We start from the raw sequence: 18,385 nt of genomic DNA, 5'->3' as shown, positions 1-18,385 counted from the left end.
TTATTGACAGTTTCTCCTACCCTCTCTTTCCATTCCTTAGCCTCTGTTGTACTTTTGTTTGTGGATTGTTTTATTGATATCTGATTTTTCTCCACCGGCACTTTGTCTTGGGAGTTAAGCGTTTTTTTTTTTAAATAAAAAAAAAGTAAAACACTAAACTTAGAAAATTCTCATTCGTTACACATCATCGTTAATTGCTAACGTATGAAAGCAACATTTGTTACATATCGTGTTTTTAACATATCACATGAACACTAACAAAATGACTGATCTGACTTACATTATTATCTTTCAAAATTCATAATCTTCTATATACTAATTTAAATTTAAATATAAACCCTAATTTTTTGGTTGCCAACGCTGGTACTCACATAAATTACCTGCCATCTGTCGACTATCATTGAGTACACGTTAAAGAGATCTAAGTGTTCCAAGTTAGGAAAATGCATAAATCATAATGTCACTATGACAGTAGTATATTTGTCAAATCACATGTTGCTTGTAACAAAATTTGTGGTATATGGCAGGCACATGAAGTTCAAACTAGCCGTCCAAATTTGCAAGAAATGGTAAGAAACACTCTTGGGATAAAGTTTATATAATTGTTTCTTAGAATACGAGTGTATCTATTTTTTAAGATTATATGAATAAGTTGTATTGCTTTGGATGAATTGTTAATGAAATAACAAAATCATGGGAATTGCAACTTTAAAGCCGCAAGCGTATTCCACTTTATTTGTCATTGTTGGCAGGAAAAACATAGCGGAACGGAAAGGAGATATAGAGAGAAAATGAGGGATTTCTTTGTAACTTTATTCAAGTAGTTCTAGGTGCAATGACCTATTGCTACAAAAAGAATGAATGAACATTAAAAGGGGAAGCAGCTGGTAGGCATAAAATGAGAAAACTATGAATAGACCCAGGTTCCTAACAATACCTAAATGACTGATCAGAAGGAGAAAAAAAAATGTACACTGAAATATAAGTCACTAACCCAATTGTCTAAGTCTAAGCTTCGCAGGTCACAGGTTCACCAGCCAAAGTTGGAAAAACACCTCGGCCAGAGAACCCAAAAGGATCACCACCCCGGTGCAGAATTCCCGAAATGTTAGGCCCTGCACAAAGAATGTAAATCTTATCCTAATTGGTTAAATTTTTTGCCGCTGCTTCCAGAATCAATCATTTGCAATTTTGTTGTTCGTGTTGGTGTTAGAAAGTCCATTAGCTAAATGGAGTTAGCAAAATCAGACTCTCGATGGTTTTTGAGGAAACTTGGAGCTTCAATTCAATCTGCTTTCTAAACTTAAAAATGTGGGGCCTCGGACTTTAAGCCGCTTTGGTCCGATCTCAATGGAAGGCGGTTCCCTGATAGTCTGCTGCACCTTGTCTCTCCGGTGGTGATCTCGTTGCCTACTTATCTCGTCGATACCAAACTTCTTATACCTTACAGAAATGGGATTGTTGTTGTTTGCCCCTGTGAATCTGTCCCTGGAAGAAATTTCACCATCAACTTTATGAAAAGGGTGACTGTATTTTTGACTTGATTCACTGCTTCTCATTGAATCCATTGAATGCGCACTTCTTCCATCGGGAAGGACTTTCTTCAATCGTTTGAGTCCCTGTTCATGCACATCGTTTAATCATGGTCAATGCATGCAATCGTACACCAAAAATTGGATTGGCCAATTTAGGAAAGAAAGAAAGACATCAAAATAAATTTCGCTTTCAGTGTACCAAAAAGTAAAAGCCTTGGAAATATCTGTGCTGTCCGAAACAACACAAAGGATTTTGGACTAACAAAAGAATCAATTATGCTTTTACAATACCTGCTGCTCAGAATGCTTCACAGTCAAAGCATCATTTGCACTTCTCCTCTCTGCTTTCAGTGAAGAAGGACGCTTTACCCTGAACATCTCCGAATCAGAATCATCACTCCTATTATCCACAAAGGGCTTCACGTCAGATCTATGAAGATCTCGCTGTGGTTTACATGAGCTTTCATGATACTGAGCAGGGGATGGGGAAGATTCACATGCATTGTTCGATGTTCTTTCACCACCATTCTCTTCAAAAGCACTACTTCGTAGCTTCAAGTTGCCATGCCCCTCAGCCTGCAAGCAAATGGAGGAATTCAGGTTCCGCCAGGATGTAGTTTAGGAATAATTGCTGTTCTATTCCCGATGCAATATGCATAAATATTCAAGAACCAACTTACATTTTTTAGAGAAGAGGAGGATACAAGAGGTTCTGAAAGAGAACAAAGAGTGGTTGCAGCCTCAGGCACTTCTGGCATACGATACTCCAAGCCATGTCCGAAAACAAATTGAGTTTGTGTACCACATTCTTGAATATTTGTTGTCTGCTCTGGAGTTGTATAAAATTCAACAACAGAATCAAGTTTCAGCTCACAATAAGGTGTGTATCCATTTGCCTTAGCTTTCCGAAACATATTTGACAAAGGATGGCAATACATGTTTTGGTCACTTTGGGTTTGCGGAAGAATCCCATCTTCCTGCTCAAACAACTTTGCTGCAGCTTCCATATCTGTAATATCCTCCCTCACAAAAAGTGTGTATTTGCTCCCACAGGTTAAGTCAAGGGATTCAATATCTGGATCATCAAAATTTTGGAAACATTAAAAAGGGGAATATTTGTATCGGCAAGACATCCCAAGACTCTATCATGCTTGAAAAACAACATAATGTTTTCTTGTTGTTATGATGCTATATAATATTGAAGAAGCAATTAACTATTAATTGAACAATCAAAATATGGAAAATAGTATTAAAAAAGAGCATGGCAGTGGACCAGCACATGACAACAAAACATAACGGACAACATTGGTGATAGTTTTGAGCATAACTTACCATGTCGTAGGCATACTGGATGCTGGTGACAGCTGCAGTCAACAAAAGCTACATAACAGTCGCGTTTGCAGACGCTACAGAGAATCGCGCCATGGGAATGAGAAGAGACACTTATACATGCTCTTGATTTCATTAGTAACCAACGGGCACAATGCTGGAAACGCATCAAATTAACAAAGGAAACCTTAATAGAATGCTGGTATAGCAAGCCTATAGAGATGTCTGAATCTTCAAGCTCCATGGATGCATAAAGAAGCATTGCTTCTTTGCATAGAAGTTCTTCATGGGGAAGCAAAGGAATCCTATTAAGCAGTGCATATCTCCGGCTAGCAATAGCTCCTAAAGGAAACCAATCACCAATTGCAAAGTTCACAGCTTCTCCGCAGTTGAAACCTATAATTTAAATTAAGATATGCAACATTAATTTTTCATGTATTAACTAACTGTGTGGGAGAAGGTAGCAGGGCATAATATTCTTGGAAATAAAAGTGTACGGCAATGAGAAAATCTAACCATGACTGAATCCAGCATGGTATGCCCTAGGGAAGGTTATCACAAACTCCCCTGGCTTTTGAACAGCCTTGTAAACGGGGACTTCATGTTCCAGCAAAATATTTGGTGGAAATAGTGTTGTTTTCCCCAAGAGAACATCAAAGGCTCCATCTTCCCCATCACTTGACAAAATATCATTAGTATACACATGTTCTCTCACCACTCTTTCAAAGTCCAATGCTGCATGACCTGGAATACCATACCATGTTTTTGATGCCCCACAGTGATGATAATTAATGCTGCAATAACAGGATAATATATTGATACCATTAAATAAACATCTAAAAAGGGGAATACTTGTTAGTAATATAAAGAATTATGAACCAAAGTAATATTTACCTGTACAAATAATGATCCTCAACGTGCCAAGCGAACATACTAAACAGCATTCCAATGTACAGCATGGGTTCGGTTACTCCCTGAAATAAAACCATGTGTAAGTCGTGTTAAAAAAGTACAGAAAATGTTGGCGTCATCCAATACAAAGAAAGCAAAACCGAAACAAAAGGCCCAATAAAATCTTACTGGAATAGATGATTCCAAGAGCCGCAAAGTAGATTTCGGCAACCGAGAAAGTTTCTGAGATCAGTAGAAAAGAAAAGTAGTATTTAGTATACTAATCAAAATAGCAAGGTCAAAGCATTCAGCTTATTTGTTTTGTTAGAATATTTCCTCTTCTAGACTTCTAAATAAAAAAGAAAAGATATGTTTTTAAAGGAAGTGGAGAAAAGAAAAAAATGAGACTCTAGTAAAATTAACACCTTCAAGTTCCACTTGCTGCTACCAAGCTGATCAGAAGGAGAAGATGAGAAGGCACTGCCATCAACATCACACGCATATTCAACTGTTTCCATCTTCCCACAACCAATTTCTTGCCAGAACTCTTTTTCCAAGTAGGAGGCAGGAAGACATCCAGCACTGCAATATCTTCTAGTAAAAACCTTGTTTGCCGTTTTCTCAAAATCCCTAAATGTATAATTTCTGGTTCAAATATAATGTATCAGTAAACAACAATGATAATTATAATTGGAATCATAAACACTAGCATTCCCAGTAAGGGAACTGACCTTCCACTCATGAAAAAGGTCACTTTGTCCTCAGTATCCCATTCAGCAAGGCGTAGGGGCTGCACTCTAGTTGTAAACTTGAAGCCTACTTTCTCCTTCATTAAAACAACCCCAGCAGGAACAGAAGCACTCAAAGGTGAAATAATCTTGCATATACCTGCCATTTATCATTCAGTCAAATTGATAATAGTTAGGTCACCATTTTTATCAACCTGTTGATTTCTGATTCATAAATATGCAAGGGCTAAAAGAGGAATGCCAAATTAAAGTTGTATCAAATCTACGTGTCCTTTCAGTTCATAATAACTATTACCCTTGTTGAATGCCATGGCACACATCATTTTCTCAAAACGGGAAGCAAATTAACATGCATGGAGGAAACTTTCATTTCATTAAGTTGAACCTTCAAAATTATTGATTATATAGTCCGCTCAATAGTACACCAAAAGTCAGCAGAAGAGAACAAGCGATAAAAATCTTGAAGGAGCAATTATAACCACATTCGGAGCAAGGATGCAAGATTGAAAGGGAAAAAAGTGCCTCCACACAATATTGTGACCTGATTTGAATCATCAATTCTATTTTTCTTTGGAGTATATATAATAAAGGGAACTGAGGTGAAACAAAAATGTTTAGGAGTTTAGAATGGAATGTATGAACAATTGCCTTGTTCATCAATAGTATTCCAGATTGAGTCAAAAATGTCATCATAGATTCATAGACAAAAATTTGTTGGCTAACTGGAAATTTTCTAAAATGTACACTTGCAATAACATTTTTGTTTAAAAAAGAAAAGACTAAGCTGTGGGTGAATGCAGTTAAAGCTATAACTTTCTCCATGTTAATTATTGCAGTTTATTATGTTTTCGACTTGATCATACTCTAACACACCCTAAAGCTGGATTTGAGAAAAGACTGGGGCAATGGAATGGCTAGAATTGTGAATTTGTGAATATCAATAAAAAATGCTAAATTGAATACGCAGTGAAACAAACATTAGGACTTAATTAAGCAAAGTTATACCATATTTAGAAGCTTCAGGAGCTATCTTTTGCAAATAAACCAAAGGATCCTCAAATTCATCTTTTGTTGGAGAATACACAGGACACTCTGGAATTTTATCAATCCAATCTAGATTACTTGTGTCAAACTTATCCACCTTACGCTTAGAAAAGGCATCTGCATTACCATGCAATCCCACACCACATGAAGCCAATCCTCTAAGAGCATCTCCTCCACTTCTGTTCATCATGTTTGCTACACTTGTGCCCGTTGAAGTGACAGACTTTGCTCGCTGAAGCCTTTTACGCTTCAAAATTTCTAACCCATTTCTAGCTTCCTTAGATAAACGCACTCTCCCTTCCACCTGTTAGATTGTTCATCATTTCACACTCACATTATTAGGTAAAATTAGGATGAAGCTGACCACACAAAAGGAAGCAGAATATCACAAAACTGTGAAACTTGACATACACGTAGAATCAACAATAAACAGACTAAAGCACAAGCTCAAAGAGCATCACTAAAACTTCAAATCAACTTGCAAACAGTCAGGCAGGACATTGGCTACTAATTCTTCAAAAATAGAACGAAAGATTGTCAATGCACGGCACCGTTTTTTATGCACTAGCTAACTCGAGTAGGGAAAGTATTTTGAAAATAATAAACTTTCAACCCAAGCAAACTAAAAACAATTCTGGGCCAAAAACAAACATGATCTTATTTGGCTTGTTACTACACCATTTAGGAGTCAACGACTAGATGACTAGGGCGTGAATCAAGTCCTTTGAAAAGTAAATCGCCAGGATAAAGGATAAAAATAAGTTTCTAGAAATCGGTGAAGGAAATAGGGAAGGGTCAACACACAACAATCTTATAGACACATTCAACGAATGCATGCGCTGAAATTTGTAAAGTTTCTTCCTCTCAACATCATTACGGCCACCTTAACACAAACCAATCAAACAAAAGATAATACTATTAAACATGTATACGAAAATAGAATGAACCACACAAATTCCACATAGGCAAAAGAGAAGAAAGACCCAGAATAAATTATTGATCCTTGATTAAACTAAATCCTCGAAATTCCCTTCCAGGAAAAAGGAGGAAAAAGAAAATAGAAGAGCCCTGTTCATTTAATTTTCAAACAAGGTCTATACAGTTTACTGAATAAAAGAAAAACAATAATTTTTTGCAAAATGCACCTTACACATCAATCCGTAACATGAATTGTAACGGGGTCCAAGCATAAAAAAAAGAAGAGGAAAAAAAAAGAAAAAAAAACATCAAACCGCATGGCGAGTTGTGTTTTGACAAAAACAAAAACAAGTTCATCATTCAAGCTAACAAAATAGGAGAAAACCCATCCAAACCGTAATAGAGCACAACAATGTCCGAGATCTGAAGATACACCGGAGGAAAATGCATTTTGCACAGAGTTTTTCAAGCCTTTAAGAATCAAAGTAAAAATCAAAAGAATGAGAAAAATAATTTAAATAAAGCATGATTGACTTACCATCTCATTACGAAGCCGCTCCCTGTAGTTCTCCGTCTTCGCTCACTGGAACAAAACGAATCACAGAGGAAAAACAACAAAACCGAATCCAAATCACAGAGCCAAACCCTAAACCACGATCCAGAAGGCTGCAAATTAAGAGCGAGCCTAAAACCACAACGAGGCTCCCCACATTCTCGAAGAGCACCGAGTAGAAGGCCAGAACCGTGTCTCCGGGAGATCCAACCACCTTGTTGAAGCAACCGCGGCGAATTGCGAAGGGAATGCAAGCGTTTCAATAGGAAGGCGGTGAGGAATTTTCTCCGGTGGCGGAGAACGGGGTTGACGAAGACGGAGCGGTTTTCCGGCGAGGGGAAGAGGTTTCCCGGCGAGGTGAGAGAAACGGAGAGAAACAGTGGATGAGGAAAGAGAGGAAACGAATGCTTAGAAAACCGAAAAAGGGTAAGGATGGGATAATTTATAGTTTTATAGTCCAAAATAATTAGCTCTTTATTATTAGCTCTGAAAACCGAATAATAATTGTAAATATTGACCTCCTTTTAATTAATTCACTCGCGTCAAATTGTAAATAAAATAATAAAATTAAAAGAGTCTTTGTGGAGAAGGAATGGTGGTTGTTAGGTGGTTCAACGAAAACAAAAGTTGCCGTCCAAATTCCAAAACGCGTTTCGAGTGTAAACGCGATTGAATGTTTCGCCGTTAAGACGGAGTTGCCGTTATTGTCCGTAGGAATTTAATGGCGGGTACAGAGTCAAAGGGAGGGGTAATTAGGTAGTTACATCATGTGGATGGAGGGTACTTTGGTAAATATGATTGACGGTGTTATCGATGAGGCTCTGGCCCCTGTACCGGTCAGAGTGAAAGAAAGTGGCAGGAAGGAAGAAGGGAATGCTCACGTGAGCTAAGACTGGGTTTGGATTGTTTACACAAGGTAGACATCTAGCCGTTGATTTTCCCTCTTTGTCTTCGTCGTTTACTTAGAACCGTCAAAGTACGGGAACTCGCTTGAAATCAGAAAGCCCCAGATGCATGTGTACTTTTTCTGTTCAACTGCCGAATTGTACAGGATAACTCTCACCTACCTTCCAGTTAGTTAAGGCCCATGGTAGGGAAAGTACGATCCTACCCTGGTTGGGTGTGGCCCCGCGGGTGATCTAGGAAAGGGGCATATCAGGGTTTTTGCATAGGAGGGATGGTCACATGCGAAGTGACTTCCGTAATGTTAGTGAACCACCAGGATGCGTGAGCAAAGCGTAATGCGATGGGACGAGGTGGGTCCGACACGTGGCGTGACGAGGAGAGTGGGAGGGTACACGCGGCGTGAGGATAAGGCTATGGTTTCGCGGACTTTGTGTTTGTGACCTGGGGTGGTGGCCAGAACGGTAATAGCTGCCGGTTACAACATGTTCTGTAGTAGAGTTGAAGTATGTCCCATCCAAAGGGCAGAGGACTAGAGTAGAGGACCCCAGCCCCTCCCCTATCCTATAACAATTGTTGCACCTCACGAGATGTTTCTCTGTTCTCTGCAAATTGGCTAATTCCTTTGGAACTTTCTTTCTCTTTTATTATTTCATAATAATGTGAAAATATAAAAACCATACATGGTAATGGGATTATGGTTTCACGGTGAGCCATTTTTCTCTCTCCTCATTCTATTGGCTAGTTTCTGCTTTTGAGCTTTTTGTTACGCGGAGGTTGGGCTAATCATTAGAATTCAACACAGTCAGCAAAATCAAGCTTTCACACTCTGTTTGGCGGCTTCGCTTGTGGAATGTGTCAACCTTCTTCTAATGTTCTTCCACGCCTCGGCTCAGCTCAGCTCAGCTCGGCTTGGCTTGGCTTGGCTTCAAACTCCAAATTAAAATGGAAAAAACATGAGACGACTAAGGTTTGTGTTTTCATATTTGGAAGTGGTTTGTTTTTAACAGAGGCATGAAGTGACAAAATTTCGCTTTTTTAATTATACGAGCAAGAGACACGCAATAAATGCAGCTATGGTGTACAGAAACCTAATACTACTATTGTGGACAGTTCGAAGGCGAAGCTTCCCTGCTTTGCGTGTAAGCTCAGGTAGTGGATGCTCTCGCTTAGAATAACTGCATCTAAAATGGCCCTTCAAGCACCCAGGGGTGTTTTCGTAAATCTGCCTTGAGTAAGGGTAAAGATTCTGTTTCTGGAAAGTTCTCTAATTGACCAAAATGCCTCATCAACACTGCAAAATCACCTAAATACCTAAAAATTAAATTGAAAAAAAAAATACTCTTTTTTATTGGGGACCACAGCAGAACGAACCAGCTTTTGTGAAAATAAATGGAAGGTTTAATAAATAAAAAAGAAATATTTGAATGGAGTCTATGCTAATTAAAGGGAGAGAATGAAGGGTGGATTATGTGGTTATGAGGAAATGGGCGATTGTGAAGCGTTGGATTTGTTGTAAGATGTGATGATGGGATGGGACCATGATAGAGGGGATTGGATAGGAGATAATTGAGTTGAGGGGAGTTATGATGCCACATTTATCGCTGGTAGCTACAAAAGTGAAGTTAGCCAGCTAGTATTGATGATCATCATCACTCCTAATTTCATAAATTCTTCATCTTTATTCTATGGTTTACCTATATTAGTAATCAATTATGTTATTATTATTTTAAAATTAAATCATACACAAATTTATATATAAATACAATAATAATTGATTTAACATATAAATAATATTTTTTATTATTTATTTTTTTACCATATTATTTAAAAATTAACTTTTTATATAAAATATATATTAATTAATTTAATATCTGATTTTATTTTATATATTAAATTTTTATTTTATTTTTATTTGTTATCTTTTTTTTCTTCTAGAAACAAAACTTGTTATACTTATCTTTTTTTTAAATAATTATGTTTTTTTAACCAAATTTTTAGAAATTTTAGTTGTTTTATTTTATTTTAAAATTTAAAATTAATTTAATAATTAGTATAATTAAGTAGCATTATTCTCTCGAAAAACAACAACACAATAATAAAAAATTTTCTTTTTTATTTTTTTATAATTTTATTAAAAAATTAATTATATATTAAATGTGCCAAAATAGATATAAGTGTTTCTGTTTATTTTCCTTAATCGATGTGTGTTTTAATTTGGTATAGATATTATGACAAGGGTAAGTAATAATTTGAAGTGTCTATTTCCAAAGCACCAAGGATGTTGGAAAGTTAAATAACCCAAAACAAGGGGTTGAATGAGCCTTATCTGTGGGAGAATTTCAAGCTGAGTCATAAAATAAGACAAAAGAAGAAAAAAAAATTAAGAGAGGAAAGGATATTTTGTATGTACCAAAGTAGACCCCATCAGTTACTTTGCCTTAATTTGGATTACCCACTCTTTCTTATCTCCAAAAGTACAATTATGTTTAAATTTATTTATATTAAAAAAATTATTAATAGTGAGAGACCAAGCGGGCCTTCATCATTGACATGTTCCCATCAACTCATCAAGTGCATTTATGTAAACGAGAACAGGAAAATATAATACAAATTATTAGTAGAATTACGAGCGATTTGATTGGGGGAATTTGGATTAGAAAGAAAATTAGAAAATGACGTGGCAGGAATAGGTCCAACCAGTTTAATTTTTAGGCACATGGGATAATTGACTAAGGTTGGTACTTTTAGATTAATTGAAATGAAATGAAATATTTCCAATCTTAGTTAAACAATTATTCGTTGACTATTGTATTTGGCTAAGAGTTTTAGCATAGCTTTGAGTTATAGTTGAGTTTGAAAAAAGAGGGAAAGACCGAAATGCCACGCTTTCAAACACAACCTGTGAACTTGCTAGAAATTATAGTAGTGTATATCTAGTTATAAATTTAAGTTAATAAATATTGATAAATTGCACAATATAAATACCAATAGAATAAATAAAAATCATAAATAGGTTGGCAAGAAATTAAAGTAAGATATTCTGATTATGAGATGCCAGAGTATGATGATTATACACATCAAACAGGATATTAGAATCTCAATTGCTGATCCTAATTCTCTTGAAAAAAAGAGGGGCAAAAATAAATGAAGAAGAAAAAATATTATAGCTACAAAATCTTAGAGCTACACGCATAAGAATCTTTGGTGCAGACACTATAAAATCATCCACAGCAACAAAAGATACCAAAAATGTTTCACATGTTTTGATGGGGATGGTTGCACGCCCAACACATACACAAGCCCTTATTGAAATAGAAAGAATGACAAAATAAAATATATTTTTTAATCAATTTGGGTTGGTCGAGTTGTCAGTTCACTCGTCCACTTAAATAAGTGTCCCACCTTGTGTATGTAGTAACTAATTGGTTAGCGGCAAATCCTTAAATAGAGTTCAGATCCGCGACGGATTAGTCCTTAGCCTGTCGAGTTTGGAGATACTGTAAACAACCAAAAAAAAATATTTTTCATGGTATTTTTTATTTATCGATAGTCAATAAATTATTATATGTACACGATAAAATTTAAAATTTTAATATTTAATTAAATAAATATTTAAACAAGTAAACTAATCATCCAATCAAATGAAAGTTAAATGTACCTCAAAAAGGTTTTCTTCAATCAAATGCTTAATAATATTTCTTGAAATGAAGCGAATGCAAAATCTTGCTCTCAAAGATTCACACCCTAACTCTATCCAAGAATCAATCATTGTGACATACTATAAAATATGAATAGGCAGCAGTGTCACGTTCTCAGTGGTTGATTATTGCTTAAGGCATCTTTACTATTGGAATAAAATAAAATAAAATGATCATAACCTTTACTAATCCGCCACAACAATATGAAAAAAGAGCATAACTCATTTGATAACAACTCATTCATGCATCCTTATCATAAAAAAATATATATGTGTATATATAACCTTTTGTTGTTACCTACTATTCCTCCATCACTATCATAAAGAAAAGACGTTATTATTAAAGCTAACGTAACTCTTCATATCTAGAAGTGAATTATTATATGTGGACTTAAACCTTCAATTTTAATTTCGGAATTATTATAAAAAGAACCTTCCAATATATGTATTTTTTTTTATCAAATCAACAACCAACCCATCCATCAATTTAAACCTATATTTATATTAGGAATCTAGTTGGTAGTAGTAGGTATTATTCAATGGAATAAAAATTCAGTGAACTTTTTTAATTGTGGCTAAATTGGATTTTGTTTTGATGAATTAATCCAGCAATGGGAAAACATAGAGCTAGGAAATAAAACTAGTGGGATTGTATGTGTAAGGAATGGATTTTTTTTTATTTGTTTAAGTGAAGTCATAATCAGAGATACTCTGGCTATGGAGATTATATGTGTGTGGGTAGTTTGGTAGGACAAGGACTTATTGGAAGCATGAGGTGTCACGTGGTCTTACACAGATGCTTATTGGTTTTGGAATTGGGGCTTGGGAATTGAGAATGGGGACCTCAACCATTTGCCCTTAATCAAATTGCCAATTAGGGCTTTCTTAAGTTAAATAAATAATATACGACAGTAAAAATAAGATAAAATTCACCTACAGTTATCTGTATGTGAAAATAATATTTAAGAATTATTATTGTTTAAGTAGAAACTTAGATACAGTCAATTTTATGAGAAGTTGATATCTGAAAATTGTTAGATAATTTAATTGATTTGACTAAATTTTCATATAATGATTTTCAAATATCAACTTGACGTGAAGTCAAGTTTTTACTTATTATTTAATATTTTTAAATATTAATTTCACATAAAAATAATTATATATAAATTTATATTTATAAATAAATTTAAAAGGAATGAATAAAAAACTGAAAGCCAAATAATAAATGAAAATATCACTAGGGCTGGAAGAGATCAATAATTGACATAATTATGCTCGTATTTTCATATTATCTATGTTACCTGAAAATATTTCTTACAGAATGATGGTGCTAAATTTGTTTAAACTTTTGTGGCACAGGATTCGGTGGTCCAGGAACCTTTGGACTACTTAGTGGTCCAAGTAGAAAACATGTTTTTAGAGTTTTTTTATCAATTGCTACGTAGTCCTTTAACTAATTTTAATTACAAATCAACCCCATATATTTTATTTAATTATAAAAATAGTTTTTTATTTTATAAATTATTATTTTATCAATTATCTATTATATTTATTAACAATTAAATACAAAAATAACAACTAATTATATCCTCCATTCATCCTAATAATTCCAATTGATTAAAAAATTAACTTTGATCTCGTTACGTTCGTCCATGGCTTCCAAATCGTGTTTCCTTGAAATTCAATCGATTGGTTTTTCAAAACAATCGATTGAATGATAACTCAATCGATTGGTTTACACTATATCACAAAACAATCGATTGAAAGTTGTAAGGTAGAATGGTAAAAAGCTTATACCAATCGATTGTTTATACTTTCCAATCGAATGAATGCCTCAAAACAATCGATTGTTATTGTTACTCAATCGATTGAATTCACGAAAACAACATGGATTTGCCAAATACAATCGATTGGAAAGTGATGACATTGAAGTTTTAGCCAAATTCAATCGATTGGTAATGTAATCCAATCGATTGGAAGGTGATGAAGTTGAATGTTTTGCCAATTTCAATCGATTGGTAATGGTACATAAAATTTATAAAACGTCAATGATATTTTCTTTTAAATTAATTTATAAAATTTTTTAGATTTGTGTCTTCTGAAAAGTAAAAAAAAAAAATTATAGTAGAGTAAAACTTACCTGAAACCAAATAACATAGTGTAACACACATCTTTGATCAATATTAAAAGAAAAAATTAGCCTAATTATGTACATAAAATCCTAAAAAATACAGTTCTATCTTATTTAATTAAGTTAGCTTTAAAATACCAATAATGCTTTTTCATGTGCTGCTTTTAATCTAAAATCCTAGAAAAAAATTGATTTAAAATATTATAATGTTATTATATTGACACAACACTTTATTTTTGTATGATAAATACAAGTACATTTTTATATAAAGTATTTAAAGTATATAAAAATGTACTCCTATTATAAAAAAATATTTAAAAAGTCATTAAATTTTTATATGTTATTAAAATTTAATAAATACAAGTACATTTTTATATGTTATTTTTAATTCAATATACTAATAGGAGTTAAAATTAATTTATATTTAATAATTTTATACTAAAATTAATTTACTATAATCTTGTTTTATACTTCTTTTAGTATATTTTTTTTATATTATATATTTTTTTTTCTAGTATCTTATTGTACAATGTGTAATTCGAATTACCATTTGATTCGAAATGTGAGTAATTCGAATCAATTTGATTCGAACTTCCTCCTACTCACGTGTTCCTACTAATTCGAATTGATACAATTCGAATTATGCTTTTATAAATCGTTCTAAGTTGATTCGAATTACTTGTATGCAATGGTTGGGAATAATTGGAGCTGTATTGATTCGAATTATTAAGGAATGTAATTCGAATAAAGTTGTTTTGAATTACATTAAAGTGTGCTTTGGTGAATTCTTGTATCAGATTCTTGTTTGGCTTATAGGCGTAATAAACTTCTCTCCTTGGCTTAAATGCGTTTTTTACCCTCAATTTTATATTAACTCTAAATATATTAAAAGAATTTACTCAATATGTTCTAACATTTAACTAATTGCAAACACTTATCCCAAAACATATTTAAAAAAATTAGAGCACTGATTACTAATATTTTAACGAAACTAAATTTGTGCATAACACAAATAAATAAATTAAGCATACTTACTACTTGATACGCTGCTACCTTATCAATATCATATACTTTTTGTATTTTTTACTCTGCCTTACTTGAATAAAAGCAAAAGGTACTATTGATCGGCAAAATTAATTTTATAAATTACCAATCTATAAATTAATTTTATGTACCATTACCAATCGATTGAAATTGGCAAAACATTCAACTTCATCACCTTCCAATCGATTGGATTACATTACCAATCGATTGAATTTGGCTAAAACTTCAATGTCATCACTTTCCAATCGATTGTATTTGGCAAATCCATGTTGTTTTCGTGAATTCAATCGATTGAGTAACAACAATAATCGATTATTTTGAAGCATTCATTCGATTGGAAAGTATAAACAATCAATTGGTATAAGCTTTTTACCATTCTACCTTACAACTTTCAATCGATTGTTTTGTGATATAGTGTAAACCAATCGATTGAGTTATCATTCAATCGATTGTTTTGAAAAACCAATCGATTGAATTTTAAGGAAACACGATTTGGAAGCCATGGACGAACGTAACGAGATCAAAGTTAATTTTTTAATCAACTGGAATTATTAGGATGAATGGAGGATATAATTGGTTGTTATTTTTGTATTTGATTGTTAATAAATATAATAAATAATTGATAAAATAATAATTTATAAAATAAAAAACTGTTTTTATAATTAAATAAAATATATGGGGTTGATTTGTAATTAAAATTAGTTCAAGGACTACGTAGCAATTGATAAAAAAACTCTAAAAACATGTTTTTTACTTGGACTACTAAGTGGTCCAAAGGTTCTTGGACCACCGAATCCTGTGCCAACTTTTGTTTAATTTACTAGTTTTTATAAAAAAATAATAAAAAAATAAAAAATCAGATGCATAGATAAATAATTCAAAATACAAAAACAAACTAAGCCAATTGATATTTTTGTTGAAGTATTTAAATAGAAAGAAGAAAGAGGTATTTAATTTGTTGAAGAGGGGTTGGTTGGTCAGAAAAGAGAGCAGTGAGTGGCGATGAAACTCACTCAGCCACCTGCTGCCGTAATTTTTGGGAGAGCCCTTCAGACTTCACAGTTTTTATAGAAACAAGTGACACGTGCCCCCCTCTTTTTATTCTTCTGCTATATATAACAAGCAGGTTTCAATTGTAACCATGTGCCGCATATGGTTATACCCAATCTGATCATTTTTTCATGTTAACGAGTTATAATTTAAATGGTATAATTTTTTTATTTAAAAATTTTAAATTTAAATTTTATTTATAATTTAAAAAATATATATATTTTATTTTTAATTTATTTATTAAATAAAAATATTTAAATTTTTTTATTAATAATAAATTTATTATATATCTTTAAAATACATATTAAAAATAAAATTTAAAATTTGGGGGTTTGTTGTAAAAAAGTTTAGCCATAAATTATTGAGCTAGGTGAGTGTGTGTAAAAATAATGTAATTAAAAAAGAAAAAATAGAAGGAAGATAATAAGAGAAGATGAGATCAAAGAAGAAAGAAGATATAAACAAAGTTGTATAATTCTATTATAATGATAAATCTCACCATAATTAATATATCAAAAAGATTTATACATAAGTAAAAAAATGAGTGAAAAAATTATTAGATAAATTCTAATTAGCTAAATCGAGTAATTAACATGTATTGTAAGTGACTACACACTAACTACTACTATTACACAGTAATTTGTTACGGATTGAACTTTTCAACTTTATTTAAAAGTTTGTGAGATTCGAATTCCTAGTAATACTTATCTAAGTAGAATAATGAATTAACCATTAAACCAATTCAATTTGGTTTATTATTGGTTCTTTATTATATGTAAATGGCACATGATACATGTAAACATTAGACCTTAAATAATGAAAGAGGTTGTGTATGTGGTATGCGATGTTATCAATATTGTTCGAAAAAGCAAAGCTTGTATATGAACAAGAAAAAGATGGTTGCCGCTTAAAATAGAGGCACCATTATTGTTGTCTCTAGCTGTACCCTTGTAATGTATTCAATGTTTCATTGTTTCATGATATATATACACTACATCGCTAGCTAACTATTTTATTATTTTCATTTTTTAAAAACAAAAAAGAAAACAAAGAGGTTATATGGATAATCTTTTCTATATTGAATAATACCCTTTAAAATCATATGATGATGACACTATATATTTGACCAGAACCATGAGGAATCTTCTTATCTATAGTTATTTAATTAGATTATTTTCAATTTAAGCACAAAAGTTAAAATAAATTTTGAATGTAATTATGTATATCTTTTAATTTGCATGTAATTATTTATTTGTTTTAGACTTTTTTTTTTTAATTATTGAAGATCAAATTTTAAACCATAAATTTTCTAATATTATATTATAGAATTAATTTTTTAAAGTTTAAAAAAGAAAAAACATACAAATAATTATAACTCTCACAATATAAAAAACATTGAAATATTTAAATTGTTTTTTATATATTTTTTAAAAAAATTCACTCTTAGTATCAAATCGGCAAATCCAAAACTCTTAGATCAATAAATATATGAATACTATTAACTCACCGATGATAATTGTTAAAAAAATATAATCATTTGTATATTTTTTCTTATTAATTTAAATAAATTTATAGCAAAAAATGAATCTATATCATGATTAATAATAAAAATAATCTAATAATAAATTACATAATCGGCAGGGTCATGCAGGGACAATAATGGCAAAATAGCAGTTACACAAATTGATTAATTGTCAATGATGAGTTTAGGCAAATTAAATCACATAGTTATGTATTATAAGGTGTTTAAATGAAGTAAAAGCCTTTTATGTTTTTGAAGGTGTTAGTACTTTTTGGTCAAAGGGATGTGACAAGCATTGAGCCTACACTAGAATACACAATAGAGGCATATATAAATAAAGACTAATTCTATGGTGTCTTTTGTTTGGTGTCTAATTTTTATCTAAATTATTTTTTATAATAATTTTAAAATAATTAAAATTTTTTAATTTTTATATTTTTAAATTTAAAATTAATTATTTTACCTATTTTAGTAATTAGACGATCCTTTTTATATGCAAGCCCCTAGGAATGTCAAAAACCATCAGAGTTTTAATTCTTTTCTGGTCCAAGACACAGAAATCCACCAATGAAGTCTTAAGTTAATTTATGGAGGTCAACTATTTCATGTAGTATGTGTAATTAACCAACTCTACTATAAATCCGCTCAAGAATATTCCCTAATCAACTCATATCACCATTTAATACCTCCAATTATTGCCCACGGTCCCATGTGCAAACTTTAATTTATCATTATATATTTATAAATATAATAATATAAAAATTTATTTAACCTGTGTCCTAAAGACACATGTTAAGACGATAAATTAATTTTTTTAAAATAAAAAAAAATTAATTTTTTAATGTATTTAATTTTTATTTATTAAATAAAAATATTTAAAATATTAATTCTCTAATATATCTCTACCTCATGATATCGCACTATAGACGTAATGGTCATTGTATAAACAATTGTTCAACTACCACAACCCACTGTAGAAATTCCTTTCAATAGTTTCTAGAATGAACAAAAAGAAA

The 18,385-nt window shown here is 32.1% G+C and overlaps 1 protein-coding gene across 1 annotated transcript; it reads right to left on the bottom strand.

Moving 5' to 3' along the window:
- Nucleotides 1-781: 781 nt before the first annotated feature.
- LOC130980018 (lysine-specific demethylase JMJ13) lies at nt 782-7,511 on the bottom strand. The gene is made up of 11 exons (XM_057903606.1): nt 7,005-7,511; nt 5,510-5,852; nt 4,487-4,643; nt 4,181-4,400; nt 3,945-3,998; nt 3,759-3,838; nt 3,381-3,658; nt 2,868-3,260; nt 2,216-2,610; nt 1,827-2,111; nt 782-1,619 (listed from the first exon to the last, which is right to left on the bottom strand). Exons 1-11 carry the CDS (start codon nt 7,005-7,007, stop codon nt 1,281-1,283), a joined length of 2,547 nt encoding a protein of 848 aa, XP_057759589.1. The 5' UTR covers nt 7,008-7,511; the 3' UTR covers nt 782-1,280.
- Between the last annotated feature and the right edge of the window lie 10,874 nt (nt 7,512-18,385).

Source organism: Arachis stenosperma, chromosome 5, assembly GCF_014773155.1.
Source record: "Arachis stenosperma cultivar V10309 chromosome 5, arast.V10309.gnm1.PFL2, whole genome shotgun sequence".
Classification (NCBI taxonomy): domain Eukaryota; kingdom Viridiplantae; phylum Streptophyta; class Magnoliopsida; order Fabales; family Fabaceae; genus Arachis; species Arachis stenosperma.
The sequence above is the reverse complement of the archived record's forward strand: the minus strand, read 5'-3'. Positions and strand labels throughout refer to the sequence as shown.

Excerpts from the sequence above, each read along its gene's own strand:
- LOC130980018 (XM_057903606.1), bottom strand. Across the intron at positions 3,261-3,380 it reads CCATGCTGGATTCAGTCATG|GTTTCAACTGCGGAGAAGCT; the intron begins GTTAGATTTTCT and ends TTTAAATTATAG. Across the intron at positions 1,620-1,826 it reads TGAAGCATTCTGAGCAGCAG|GGACTCAAACGATTGAAGAA; the intron begins GTATTGTAAAAG and ends GTGCATGAACAG.